This window comes from Perca flavescens, chromosome 24 (genome assembly GCF_004354835.1).
Source record: "Perca flavescens isolate YP-PL-M2 chromosome 24, PFLA_1.0, whole genome shotgun sequence".
Taxonomy (NCBI): domain Eukaryota; kingdom Metazoa; phylum Chordata; class Actinopteri; order Perciformes; family Percidae; genus Perca; species Perca flavescens.
The window spans coordinates 6,285,688-6,298,764 of record NC_041354.1 but is presented as its reverse complement, the minus strand read 5'-3'; the positions used below and the strand labels follow the sequence as shown (position 1 = coordinate 6,298,764).

The 13,077-nt window shown below is 40.9% G+C and overlaps 1 protein-coding gene and 1 pseudogene across 1 annotated transcript in view; one reads left to right on the top strand and one right to left on the bottom strand.

Annotated features, from left to right (window-relative positions):
- mgat5 (alpha-1,6-mannosylglycoprotein 6-beta-N-acetylglucosaminyltransferase) overlaps positions 1-4,207 on the top strand; it is a 78,231-nt gene extending 74,024 nt beyond the window's left edge. Inside the window, 6 exon segments of the mRNA XM_028572245.1 lie at positions 590-628; positions 630-737; positions 869-985; positions 1,940-2,014; positions 2,979-3,136; positions 3,529-4,207. Of these exon segments, the coding sequence (XP_028428046.1) occupies positions 590-628; positions 630-737; positions 869-985; positions 1,940-2,014; positions 2,979-3,136; positions 3,529-3,727 (696 nt within the window). The 3' untranslated portion in view covers positions 3,728-4,207.
- Positions 4,208-7,752: 3,545 nt separating this feature from the next.
- Positions 7,753-10,770, bottom strand: LOC114551271 (methyltransferase N6AMT1-like; annotated as a pseudogene).
- Between the last annotated feature and the right edge of the window lie 2,307 nt (positions 10,771-13,077).

The window sequence follows — 13,077 nt, the reverse complement described above, 5'->3', positions numbered from 1 at the left end:
CCTATTTATATTCATATGTGTGATTTACTGTAATTGTTTTCCAAATGCTCATCAGGCTACTCAGATACAGTGTGTTTCCATCTGCAAAATATCCTTCCTCTTCACCAAACGTCTAGTGGCCTTTGGGAGCAATAAACATTAGAGTGTCTTCATATTATTCGGGTTGTTTTTCCTCCCTTGTTTCATAGAGAAAATGTGCTGCCTCGGCTGTATTTAGTGCTGTAACATGGGAGGGTTGCTTTAACAAGGGCTAACTACTGCTATCAGCAGACAACAGAAACTCCTCAACACAGCCAGTGAACCTTTCTGCACCTCTCCATGCCTCTTGTTATTCTGGTTATTTCAGTAGCTCCCACATGCCACCTTCCCCCTGCCTTCAGTGTTCAACACGTGCTTTAAAAAACGTGTGAGCACAGACTAAGTTGGTGACTCTTGATTGGCTTACATTAGCAGCAGTGTTATCACATATGTGCAAAGGTTATACTTTAAATCATGACTATCCTCATCTACAGAAAAAAAAAATAATAATAAAACATCCATGTGTGGCTAATCAGTTTCTCAATATTTTTATATTTTCTATCCACTGCAGTTGTTTGTGGGTCTGTCCTTCCCCTACGAGGGTCCTGCCCCCCCTGGAGGCCATCGCCAACGGCTGCGCTTTCCTCAACCCCAAATTCAACCCTCCAAAGAGCAGCAAGAACACCGACTTCTTCAAAGGCAAACCCACGCTGAGAGAGGTGAGAGGAGGGGGGCCGGTCTGTGGGGATCCACACAAAGGTTTAACCCCGCAGACGTTTCTGCTCAAGATACGACTTTTAAAAGGTGTGTTTGTTTTCCCTGACCTCTACTCTCTCGTTGTTGTCTGCAGCTGACCTCTCAACATCCGTATGCTGAGGTGTACATCGGTCAACCCCATGTGTGGACGGTGGATATCGAAAACTCTGCCGAGGTGGAGAAGGCCATTCGCTCCATTCTCAGTCAGAAGGTAAGGAACATTTTGATAGATTTTCCTCATGAAAGGTCTGCGTTGATACAGAAATGATTTTAAAACGTATGAGACGACTGTCTCATGATAGATAGATAGATAGATAGATAGATAGATAGATAGATAGATAGATAGATTCATTATAATGATAATTTTCATTCATGCTTGAAAAATAGCTTGAACAATTCCATAGGACAAAGAAAAAAAACAGATCATCCCAGTTGAGATGCTGGAACCAGAAAATGTTAGGTAAATGATGAATCGATTATCAAAATATTAAGAGATAAGGTAAGAGATCTATACAGTACAGTTCAGTACATAGAGGAACAAAATTGTGTTTGTCATGGTCCCCGGTGCAAGTACAAGATACATAAACCGGTACAAACATGCAGTGCAAATACGCAGGACAACTATACAAATTATCCAAATATAAACTATCAAAATTGAACACCATATTGACAGAAATGCTTGGATTGAAACTTGTCCAAAGGATAAGTGAAAGCACGGGAGAAAGAAAGTGAGATCCTGTTCCGTCTTGGCGTCCAGGCCCATGCATATTTAAAGGTCGGGTTAGGGACCTCGTGTTGTGTTGTGCTCCGCCGAGCGAGTTGGAACAATGGTTTTGTTCACTGGACGAGCCTGCGGAGCCTCATATGCTTTGTGATCCGTGGCGAGCTGCAGCCTACCAGGCTCCGGCTGGGCTCGGGAGAAAGCAGCTAGTGACTTAGTGCTACAACAAAGGCTTCAGTTGTTGGTCCTCAAAATCCAGGTCTGTGGAGGTTGATAGTGGTGCAAAGGGCAGACAGCTGGCTAACGTTTCACCAGGCTTAGCTCACACACATACAGTGAAACGAGCTCATGCCTGGCTCTGGAGGTGTGCTGTAAAGTGTGCGACCAGAGTATCCTCTCCTGGCACTTCTGTGACCAGTCTGTGTTTTGTGTTTATGTGATCAGATTGAGCCCTACCTGCCCTACGAGTTCACCTGCGAGGGTATGCTGCAGAGAGTCAACGCCTTCATTGAGAACCAGGTACTGCCTCTAGATGGATTCCCTCCTCATGTTCTTTTTACATGTTCATATTTAGGATACAAGCATATCCGAATCTTGGTCTACTGAGACTTGATTATAGCTGAATGAAAATCCAAATCTCTTCCAAAAGACAAGCGCAAATGATGACTTTTATCTCTGCTGACAACAGCTCTCCAGCTCTTCTCTGTTCACTCGTAACGCTGCTGCTGCCATCATCGTCATCACTGTTGAAAATGTGATGTGTGTGTGTGTGTGTTTACATGTTTTCAGAAAGTTCTTAAAGGGAGGAGGGGGGGTTTACTAGGGGCCACAAAGATGTGAAAGCCAAACATTTCAGCTGTTGTTGAGTCACTTGCATAGCTTAACAAAATGAAGATTCCAGATACTTTTTGTAGGACAAGAGTGCAACCAACGTGCAACAATCAAGACATCACAGCATTAATAAGAGATAGGGAAATTATATAGAACAATTTTCAAAATATATACAATAAATACCAGAAACTATATTATTGAAATAAAATTATCATTAAGAATACTAGATAATAGCCAAATGTAAATATAATTTAAAAAAAGTAAATATTTAAAAGTAAATTTGTGGGAGGAATTTGCCTATTATTATTATTATTATTATTATTATTAGTAGTAGTAGTAGTAGTAGTAGTAGTAGTAGTAGTACAATTATGTTTAGTAATAACTAGTAGGATCATGTATTTTGGTTCTGGAGGATTTCAATCAACAGCAGTCAGTAACACAATTTCATATTTATATTGTTAGTACACTCAAGACTGGTAATTTCAATGCCCTTAATTGTTAATAGGTATCACATCAATGTTGTTTAATTATCTGTGTCATACCGGATGGAATGGCTTTACTCAGACAGAAATTCCACGTTTTTGTTTCAAAGCTGGCCTGTGTTGCAGTGTGTGTTGTATTTCCGTTGTGTGACGTGATGTTGTGTTGCCAGGACTTCTGCCACGGTCAGGTGATGTGGCCCCCTCTCAGCGCTCTGCAGGTGAAACTGGCCGAGCCGGGCCACTCCTGTAAGCAGGTGTGTCAGGAGGAGCAGCTCATCTGTGAGCCCTCCTTCTTCCAACACCTCAACAAGGACAAGGACCTGGCCAGGTGGGACACACACACACACACACACACACACACACACACACACACACACACAAATAATATATATTATATACATCGAAAGATGGAACACACTTTCTCCCTGTCCTAGTTGTTATTTTAACAGTGTCCTCTAGGTGGCAGCACACTTCAGGTTATTCATGTGTACAGTATGTCACACAGGGGTGACTTTAGGTTAAAACCACTGGAGAGCCCCGTTTATTTCCTGGAATACATGGGTCAATGCTCGTAACTGATGCTGAAGAACATTACTTTAGTTGAGTGTGTGTTCAGCATCTCCTCTCTCTCTCCCCCTCCCCTTCTCACTCTAATTCAAACAGAAATAAATAGTCATTAAGCATAACAGCTGAAGGAAATCTCTCTTTCATGTGATTCAGGTTTGGCGTGGACTGTCAGACGGTGGAGTCGAGCGCAGACACGCTGGTCCCGGCGTACAGCGAGGCTCGCCACCACTGCATCTTCCAGTCTGACCTGCTGCTGTTCAGCTGCGCGGGCGCCCACCAGTCGCTGCGACGCATCTGCCCCTGCCGCGACTACATGAAGGGCCAAGTGGCGCTGTGCAAAGACTGCCTATAGCACCAACACCCAGGCTGAAGGGAGGGGGGGGGCTGACAGAGAGATAGGGCGGTGTTCAGGCGTGGCTGGATGCCGTTTAACGAAGTCGGAGCAGCTCGATGAGCGTGTTTGAGAGACATGCAGCCGTCAATCAAACACACACACCAGACTTTTGTGGGAAGCTGTCTGCGCAGAAAAACATTCACAGGACTGCGTATGTTCATCATATTTATTGTTTTCCCCGGCTGCTGGAGGTAAAGCAGCCCAACCTGAGCATCCGTCAACCCTCTGGTTCACCAGCGGCGGCGCTGCAAGTCCCGGAAGCGGTGTAAAATTACTTGAATCAACAAAGGGAGTCGTCTTTAAAACTGCAGCCTCCTTGGTGGACTGCACATCAGTGACTGCCTGCCTGTTTGTCTTCAGGTTCATCACGGCAGCAAGGCACCAAGGAGACTCAACCACCCTTACTGACAGCCACCTCCCCCCCCCCCCCCCCTCCACTCCAACCCCTCCATCCACCACCCCTGGTCAAATCTGAAGCTGTTTATTCATTCTTTAGGTAGGTTTGCACTGGACTGACATGCCTGAAGGCAGAGAGACGCACACACACACACACACACACACACACACACACACACACACACACACACACACACACACACACACACACACACACACACACACACACACACACACACACACACAGGCTAACAGATGGCGGCTAAAGAAGAACCCAGTTTTACACTGTAACCAACTCGTTCCTCTCTTCTGGACCAGCACGATGAGAGCGGACGTATGTAACGTAGAGATCTAGATTTTTATTCTGGAAGTTTTAGCATTTCCAGACACGTACCCCAGACTTAAAGGCAGTCCTCATTCCCTCTTAAAAGACTGAAAAGTCCAGTTGTGGATCAGTCACCGGCATGGTCCGCCTCTTGATTTTCATACATTCACTTTTAAATTGCACACTTTGTTTTAAATGACTTTTATCAAAAAGGTGTGTGTGTTTCTACTAAAGGCCAGTAGGGGAGCTTACATATTTTTCTCGTTCCGACTGTTGCAGCAGCATGCCATCCGATACTACGCACACATTGAGAGGCGCGGATCAGGGAGGGGCTAAAGCTGTCGTGTAGGGAGTGGCCGCGTCGTAGGATGTTGTGACATTTTCGTCGTAGATGATAAACCGTCGTCAGTAGCAACACCTAGATACACCGCAGGCCAGGCGAGGAAGCCTCTACAACACGCTTGGTTTGTCTGTGTCTACACAAACTTTTACAATACAGAAACACAGATCCACACTCCTCTAACATCTTGCCAGACAAAAGCTGTAAATCCTTTCAAGCTAACTGTAAGCAACAAAAACATGCCAACGAAGCGTTCCTGCAACGCAAAACCTCGCATCTCCTCATTTATTTCGATAATTATTAGGATCTTAATTTGCCTGCAGATTTGCGAAGAAAAAAAATCAAGATAAAAGTAAAATTCGTAGTTCTTTTGGTGAAAAGAAATGCACTACGGTAATCCATTTGCAGAGGTTTAACAAGATATTAGTAACACTGTATATTGTTCATATGGGTTTTAAAGGTTTTCTTTTGTATTTATTTACTATACAGATCTTTATCTCTGTGTTTGCTGGAAATCTTTGTTTTTAATTTATAGGAGGGCTGTCTCTTTTTTTGTCTCTCCTTTTTATAGATTTTTATTTATGGATAGTAATTTATAAAAAATAAAAAAATAAGCTTGTTTGTCTGTGAGTGTATGACCGGGAGGAGGGAGGTGTTGTCTGGCTCTGTTCAGCTCTCAGCAGTGATGTGAAAAGACCTCATAGATTTGAGTCTCGCTGGTTATTTCATCATTGACTTAGCATTTTTATAGAATTTCATTTCTTTAAAAAGCTAAAAACTTGCATCAGGATTGGTTGATATCTTTAGATGTTTTTTTTTAAACTTTAACTGTAGAATAAGACTTGTCTAAATCTTTTCATCATCACTGTGTGGTTAAAGATGGACAGCAGTGGACCAACATGCCTCATTTCATTGTGAAAGCCAGCAGGAGCCTCATACACTCTGCTTTTATTTCCAATCTCAGTTTTTCTGTTTGCACTCGTGTAAATTCAGACTGAACGGCACCGTCCAGCTACAGTACACCACCTGTACTTTGTCAGTGTCGCCTCAGACTGTTTTTATGTTTTTATTTTACTTTTGTAAACAGGTCCAGTGATCTGCTGCCAATTTAGCTTTTCAAAAAACATGATGTGCCTTTTTCATGGTTCAACTTTGGGTTCTGCGTGTGTTTAATTATGGGCGAGCTGTTTGAGCCTGACAGTCGGCTGTGGTGTGTCAGAGATCAGCTTCAGGTCAGCATCACTTGGGACCTGATCAAACGCAGCTTAGCACTCATGATACAGCTTTCACTCCCAAATTTAACCATTTTCTTTTCTGAATCAGATTTATCTTTTGCTTAAAATGAAATCTTAATTTTAATTATGTATCTATCTTTAATTTATTACAATTAAAATCGGTTCATTGAATTGCTCCAAACCTTGTGATTTGTTCCATTTGGTTGAGTTGCTTAGGTCTGGAAAAGTAAACTGATTGGCCATTCACAGAACTATAAGAAAGGATGATACCAGTGTTTGTTGACTTCAGCGAATGTTTACCTTACATTTTTGAAAATGCCAGTAGCCTATCAGTGGATGTACATGTTTATAGTAATTGGATTACCATTACCTTCCAGCAGTAATTTGATTTCAGAAACATCCATGTAAACACTTCATTTGGGAACCTTTTTTTCCCCAGTTAATCAATTAGAAGTGAGTTTTCTACATGACTAAAACCATGAATAAACTGGTGAGTAATCCGATTAATGCAACTGATTTTATTACCTTAAACTGATTACTCACAGCAGTGACTTCCTGCGATGAGTTCTGACTCTACGCAGCAGTGATATAGTAAGAAAGAAACAGTGGTGTTATCCTTTCATTTACATCATAAGGCTTATGATATTTTATAGTGGTGTTATTTTCAAAACGCCCCATGTTTGGACCAAAACCAACAATGTGTTAGGCCGTCTCTCAATACTTTAACTTCCCTACCTGTCTGTGGGATTTGCTGACAATAACAAAAATATAGAATATTACCTCTTATCCTTGTACACGTCAAACATGTGTACAGCAGTGAAACTCAAACCTGTTCTGTTGCATAATGTAACCTTCTGTTAGTCAGGCTTATTCTGAGCATGCTGCCCATCAGATTATCAACTGTTTGGTTTCAAAAGAATAAAATGGTTTCTTCACCATATCTGTTTTTGTTAACCTCAGCATTGAATGTCTCCATTGTAAAAAAAAGAAAAGAAAACTAGACCAGCTACTTAGTCATGCAAACATGTATCAATCTTTGTGTTTTAATCTGTCAGTTAGCATCCTGTGTTTGAATCACTAGAGTGGTGATGATTATGGTCCAAGCGGCGATAGGTGAAAAACGCAATGACAACATTTTTGTTTTGTTTTCACAGTCCTTGACGAGTAAGAGGGATATAACTTTATTTTTAAATAAACTTTTTTTCTGTGACAAAAGGCTCAGACTCTGGTTTAATATTTGTTTTACATCACAGCGATACAGATTCAGTATTTTCATCGGCACGAGAAAGTACAGCAGCGCAGGCCAAGGGGGCAGCTTGAGCCCCACTGTGAGCAGATACACGTCTAACAAGTCATCCAATGTTTAGTAAATGATTACCATCAACCAGCATTACTACTGTTATTACTCCACAAGTCAACAAACTTAATTCACCAGAAAAATAGAGTTCCCTTATAAATTCCAAAACAAACAAAGGTCAAGATAAGAGAGGACACATATTGACTTTTGACACAATATCAAGATCAATGTTGACTTGTCTGTTGTCCAAAACCATCACTGCAGTGTGTGTGTTGGAACCAGTTTCACTGATGTGGAGCCAACACGGTGTTCAGTGGTAACAACCACCAGGCATCGCGTACATTTATTTTATGTCTTTTTATTTTATATTTGTATTTATTTGATTTGATTTCAAGTTTTGGGCATGAACACTTGCAACTGTGCTACCACAGGCAGAAACCTGTCGGTCACCTCTCGCCCTCGGCCCAGGCGGCCTCTATACCCGTGCTGCCCACCTGAAAGAAAAGCACACATTGATCAAATGCTCCTCGTCTCTGAACTGAAGATGGTGCCCCCTCATCTGAAGGTCTGACCACATAGGGAGGGTTGAAGAGAAGGACATCCACTTTTCCACTTAAGCGGGACAGGAGACACTCAAAGGAAAAGAAAACAACGAAGGAAAGGAAAACAACCCATTCCATTCAGAAACTTGACCTCGAAGCATGTGAATACCTGACGTGTGAATGTAAAAGTCTCAGCAGTGATGTGTTGACAGGCTGCAGTGAAACATTGTTGCAGGGAGCTGTCTTTGCTGTGCTGCTGCAGGACTCACATCACTGCAACTGAGAGAGACAATCATGCTTCTATTTAAGATTTGTTTCCTCCCATGCATTTACAACAAGTAAGCTGTAAGTTGTATTGGCTGGGCGTGACAATTTTCTTCAAACTCGCAGATATAGAGCTGAAGGTCCAACCACTGATGCCAGAAAAGCTGACACCACTCCTTCCTGAGCCGCTGGCCTTCTCCAGACACACACACACACGGGCTACAAACAGCAGAGCACATTTAAACATCTAGAAGTGATGTTCAGGTGAACTAAAGGAGATGTACGACGCTGTCAGCTGTGCCTGACGTCATCAGCTGCAGCCTGTCGGCGTCTTTCTCCAGGGGGTCAACCAATAGGAAAGAGGCCTCCGCCGGCTCGTAAACTTCTGGGAGGTCTCCTCTTCCTGGATGGGAGTAAACTTGTTGTTGGTAAAGTTAGACTTTTACATGGTGTTGCCGTTTAAACGCTTGAGCCGGTAAATACTGTTAAATACAAATTAATTAATTGTTTGAATATAATTTTAATTGAAGTCCATTTATATTATATTGTTAATTTGATTATTTAACATTTGTTTTGTTATATCTGTTATTGTATCATTTTATATATTTTATTTTGAACTACTCGGACACAGAGGGATTTTAATACTGTTCAACCTGCCTTGTTGGTGTGAAATGAAACAAAACCACATCAGTTTCCTCTGCTGTTGAAAAGAAGATGACTTAATTAATATAAGTTACACATATTTGGCTACATAGTGAAATAAAGACTAAAACCAGAGGTGGAAGAAGTATTCAGATCCTTTATTTAGCAAAACTATAATACCATACTGTAGAAATACTCAGTTACAGATAAAGGTCTGGCATTGGAAATGTTACCTCAATAAAAGTATGTACAATCAGGAAAAGGTATTTGACGTATTCAAATTAAATGCAGAAAAATGTAAATTAATTTAATCAGTCAAACTAATAAAAGAAGGAGGAACCATCAAAGGTACAAGTACTGATTATGCAGTAGAATGGCCCACATCAGTTATTTTATTATATATTATTAGATTACAATAACTCATAGTAACTATAATAGTCTATGCATAATCTTCTTCAAACATTATATTTGACTGCTTTTTAAGATGTTTTATATGCTGCTAAATGTACAGTAGTAAAAGTAGTCATGCAGGCAGAATGTGTATGTTTATTGTACCATATTATATTTATAAGAGCTTTACGCTTTTTTAAAGCACTTTTCTAAGCAGAGTAACCAATCCACAGTATCGCAGCACACCAGCCTTCTTTCAACCTAATATTAATATGTATCACCCTAATATTAATATGTATCACACATGTCATTTGTTATGCACTTTGTGTCAGCTGGTCTTTTATTCCTCCTTAAGAAAAAGAAATTTACTGAACCAGAATAAGCCAATAAACTCTTTTTCTCCCCAGATGAGTGCAGAGTGCAGAGTATTGTATGTCATGATTTTTTTTAAATAAAAAAGTAATAGTGGTAGTATGTATTATGTACTCTCTACACTGTGCATGCCATAAAAGTGGATTTAAAACATTTTTTTCGTCTACTCTAGTTTCTACTTTTCTCTGAACTTCACCTGTCATATTACTCTACTAATCTCTTCTACTCTGCACTACCTTTCCTAACCTCTTTCCTATTCTAAGTGTCCTATCTAAGTGTTTGCAAATACGCTGGCAGCGAGCAGGTCTTGAACCTGACAACGACTATTATTGCATTTTGTGATACATAGGACACAAACCCTGGTCATAGTATAGTATGTCGAAAAAAAGTGAAAAAAGCCATTGTGTTCTTCTAAGTGGGATTGAATCCTTCAATCTCAGATTGTTGAGTCAGTAATTTATCTCAGTGAGCTATTCCTAGTTAATCAATTCAGTAATCAACAAATTAACCAATCAATTAATACATTAATCAACCAATTAACAGCTCAATTAGCAGATCAATCAATCAACCAATTAATCAATCAATTTTATTTGTCACATGAAATCAATTAGTACAAAGGACAAAGTGTGAACAACAAATAATAGAATGGAAATTAGAGATGTTACTTTCAGGAATAGCTCACTGAGATAAGCTACTGACTCCACCATCTGAGGTTGAAGGATCAAATCCCACATTTGTCCTCACAGCTTTTCAACTTCTCTCCTCTGAAATGTGAACAATAAATACAACTTCCAACCAGTGTAAAGTATCAGATCAGATAGCTCAGTGTGATAGGACACTGGCTAGAGGACATGTGGGTCTTGGGTTCAATCACCCTGACAGACCTGGGTTTGTATCCTGTATTTCACAGAAAATTTCTTTCTTTCCTAAACCCAAGAGTTCGTCTTAACTGTGCACTGTAACCACTGGAGGTGGTGGCAGAGGTGGTGGCAGAGTCGAATGTGCATCAGCCCTTCACCCAGGAGACCCAGGTTCACACCTGGCATGCCCCAGCGGGATGCACACAAAGCTAGGTAGGCACCACCCCCCTGGGGTGGTGCCTACCAAAGAGGGTGGTGCCCAAGGGGGCAGTGCCCACCAACAACCCCAATACCACCCCAGAGGGGGAAGCCCCAATGCCGCCCCGAAGGGGCGGCATTGGGGCTTCCCAACTGTCATAAACGGTGCGTTGCAACCCCGAAGGGGTTGCAACGCACCTTACCTTTTGCCAACTGGAACAATGAATTTTTTTCTCTAAGTGTCATAAGGACATCTCTGGCCTTTCACCCAGGAAACCAGGGTTTGTGTCCCACATGTCACAGTTAAGTACTTTCCTAATCCCAACTGTCCTCAGCCTCTTTATGGAGCCTCAGACAGTTGGGTTTTGGAAAGTACTTTTCCATGACACATGGGACACAAACCCCAGTCTCCTGGGTGAAGGACCTCATATTCCTGGGTGTTAAACCTCATCATAAGGTGTGCTCCTCACAAGTATTGAACCCACAACCACTGTGTTCTTCCAAGCAGCATTCTATCACACTGAGCTATCTGATCTGATACTCTATTCTGGTTGGAAGTTGTATTTATTGTTCATATTTCAGAGTTGAAGTCCATAGCTTATCTCAGTGAGCTATTCCTGAAGCTGACATATCAGCTGTTGGTACTGTTATTTGTTGTTCACACTTTGTATTTGTCTATTCCTATGTGTGTCCTATCTAAGTGTTTGCACATACATTGGCAGCGAGCAGGTCTTGAACCTGACAACGCGCTTGGAAAGGTATTTCCAAGTATTGCACACTCTCTGCGCCACCCGAACAACCTCCCAGCATGAAATTACAGAAAAGGCTTTTAGTATTGGAGGAGATAGCTCAGTGTGATAGAACTCTGGTTTGAGGAAACGCAGGTCATGGGTCATCATCCCGACAGATAATTTATTTAAAGGCTTTACACCCAAAAATGTACATCCACTTTTATGGAATGTAGTTTAACTGGAAGACATTTTGTATGACTTTTACATTGATAATACTACTACTATTACTGCCTTTTTATGAGTACATACTATGTCATGGCTTTTTGTATTACTTTTTTAGACATACTATACTATGACTTTTTTATCACTTTTTTCGACATACTATACTATGGCTTTTTAATCACTATTTTCAACGTACTATAATATGGCTTTTTATCAACATACTATACAGTTACTTTTTTTACGCAGAAAAATCATGACATACAATACTATGAGTACACTGTGAGTACAGTATGAAGAAGACATATATGACGTGAAGGAACTTCTCAGTTGTGGTCCAGAAACTCATCTGGGGAGAAAACAAGAGGAAGAGGGTTTATTGGATTATTCTGGGCAGCAGGTCAAACAAGCTATCCAACTTAACTGTAACTCTGGCATAATAATAACAATAATAATAATAATAATAATAATAATAATAATAATGGTGGGCGAGAGCACTTCTAAAACACACACACACACACACACAGTGCTTGAAAGTGTGCGTTTGATTTCATGTCTTCTCAGATTTTTTTTTTTTTTGATGACCAAACCACACAAATGATGTCATCTGCACCAGTCAATTCCAACCTTAACAAACGATTCTGTGGCACTTACACAATTTAAATACATGCAATGTGTGTGTTCAGGAAGGCATGAAGCTGAGGGCGGGGGGAGAACAATAATAAGCGATGAAGGGTAGTAGTACCGGAAAGAACTTCAATCTGCCTTCAACCTTGGCTGCATTCTTTTCATTGCTACAAAATGTCAAATTCAAAACCCATCTGAGTGGAGAAGATGGAACCAGAACTAAACGTTCTCAGAGAGTTATGAGAACTACCAACAGCAGTTTACATTCTGCTCTATCACATTCACTCCATAGTCTTATTAAACTGAATCAGCATTTTAAACAGCACAACACCACCACCTGGTCTAACTTACACAAGGGGACACTTCTGCCAATGAAAAGACCTCAAGCTGGAATTAAACCCATGCAAACACTTCACCACTGACCTAACAGGAGTAACTGGAGCGTCAGTGCCACATGAGGGTCATCATCAGATACCTCTCATTTATCATCATCATCGATCTTGATCATTAATTAATGAATGCCATATTTCATATCTCCAGATACAGTGCAGAGACTTACTTTTTTGTTTAGAAGCGGAAGAATGCGCTATTTCAACGAAGTCCTGAATGCCATTTTAGGCCATGCAGAAGCGTTTTAATCTATCATGGAATAGCATTATATTGTCTTTGTAAAATAAATAAATAATTATGACTCAACCTAGCCTTGGTCTGTGTTTTTAGCCTGACAGCTAACAGCTTGGCCGTTTCAAAGGGCAGAAGACTTCAGTGCAACCGTAGCCCTTCCAGAAGTTTAGTAATCCGGCGTGGGACTTCTGTGACTTTTCACAATCATTTCATAAAGATAAATCCACGACTGAACGGTTATTGAGT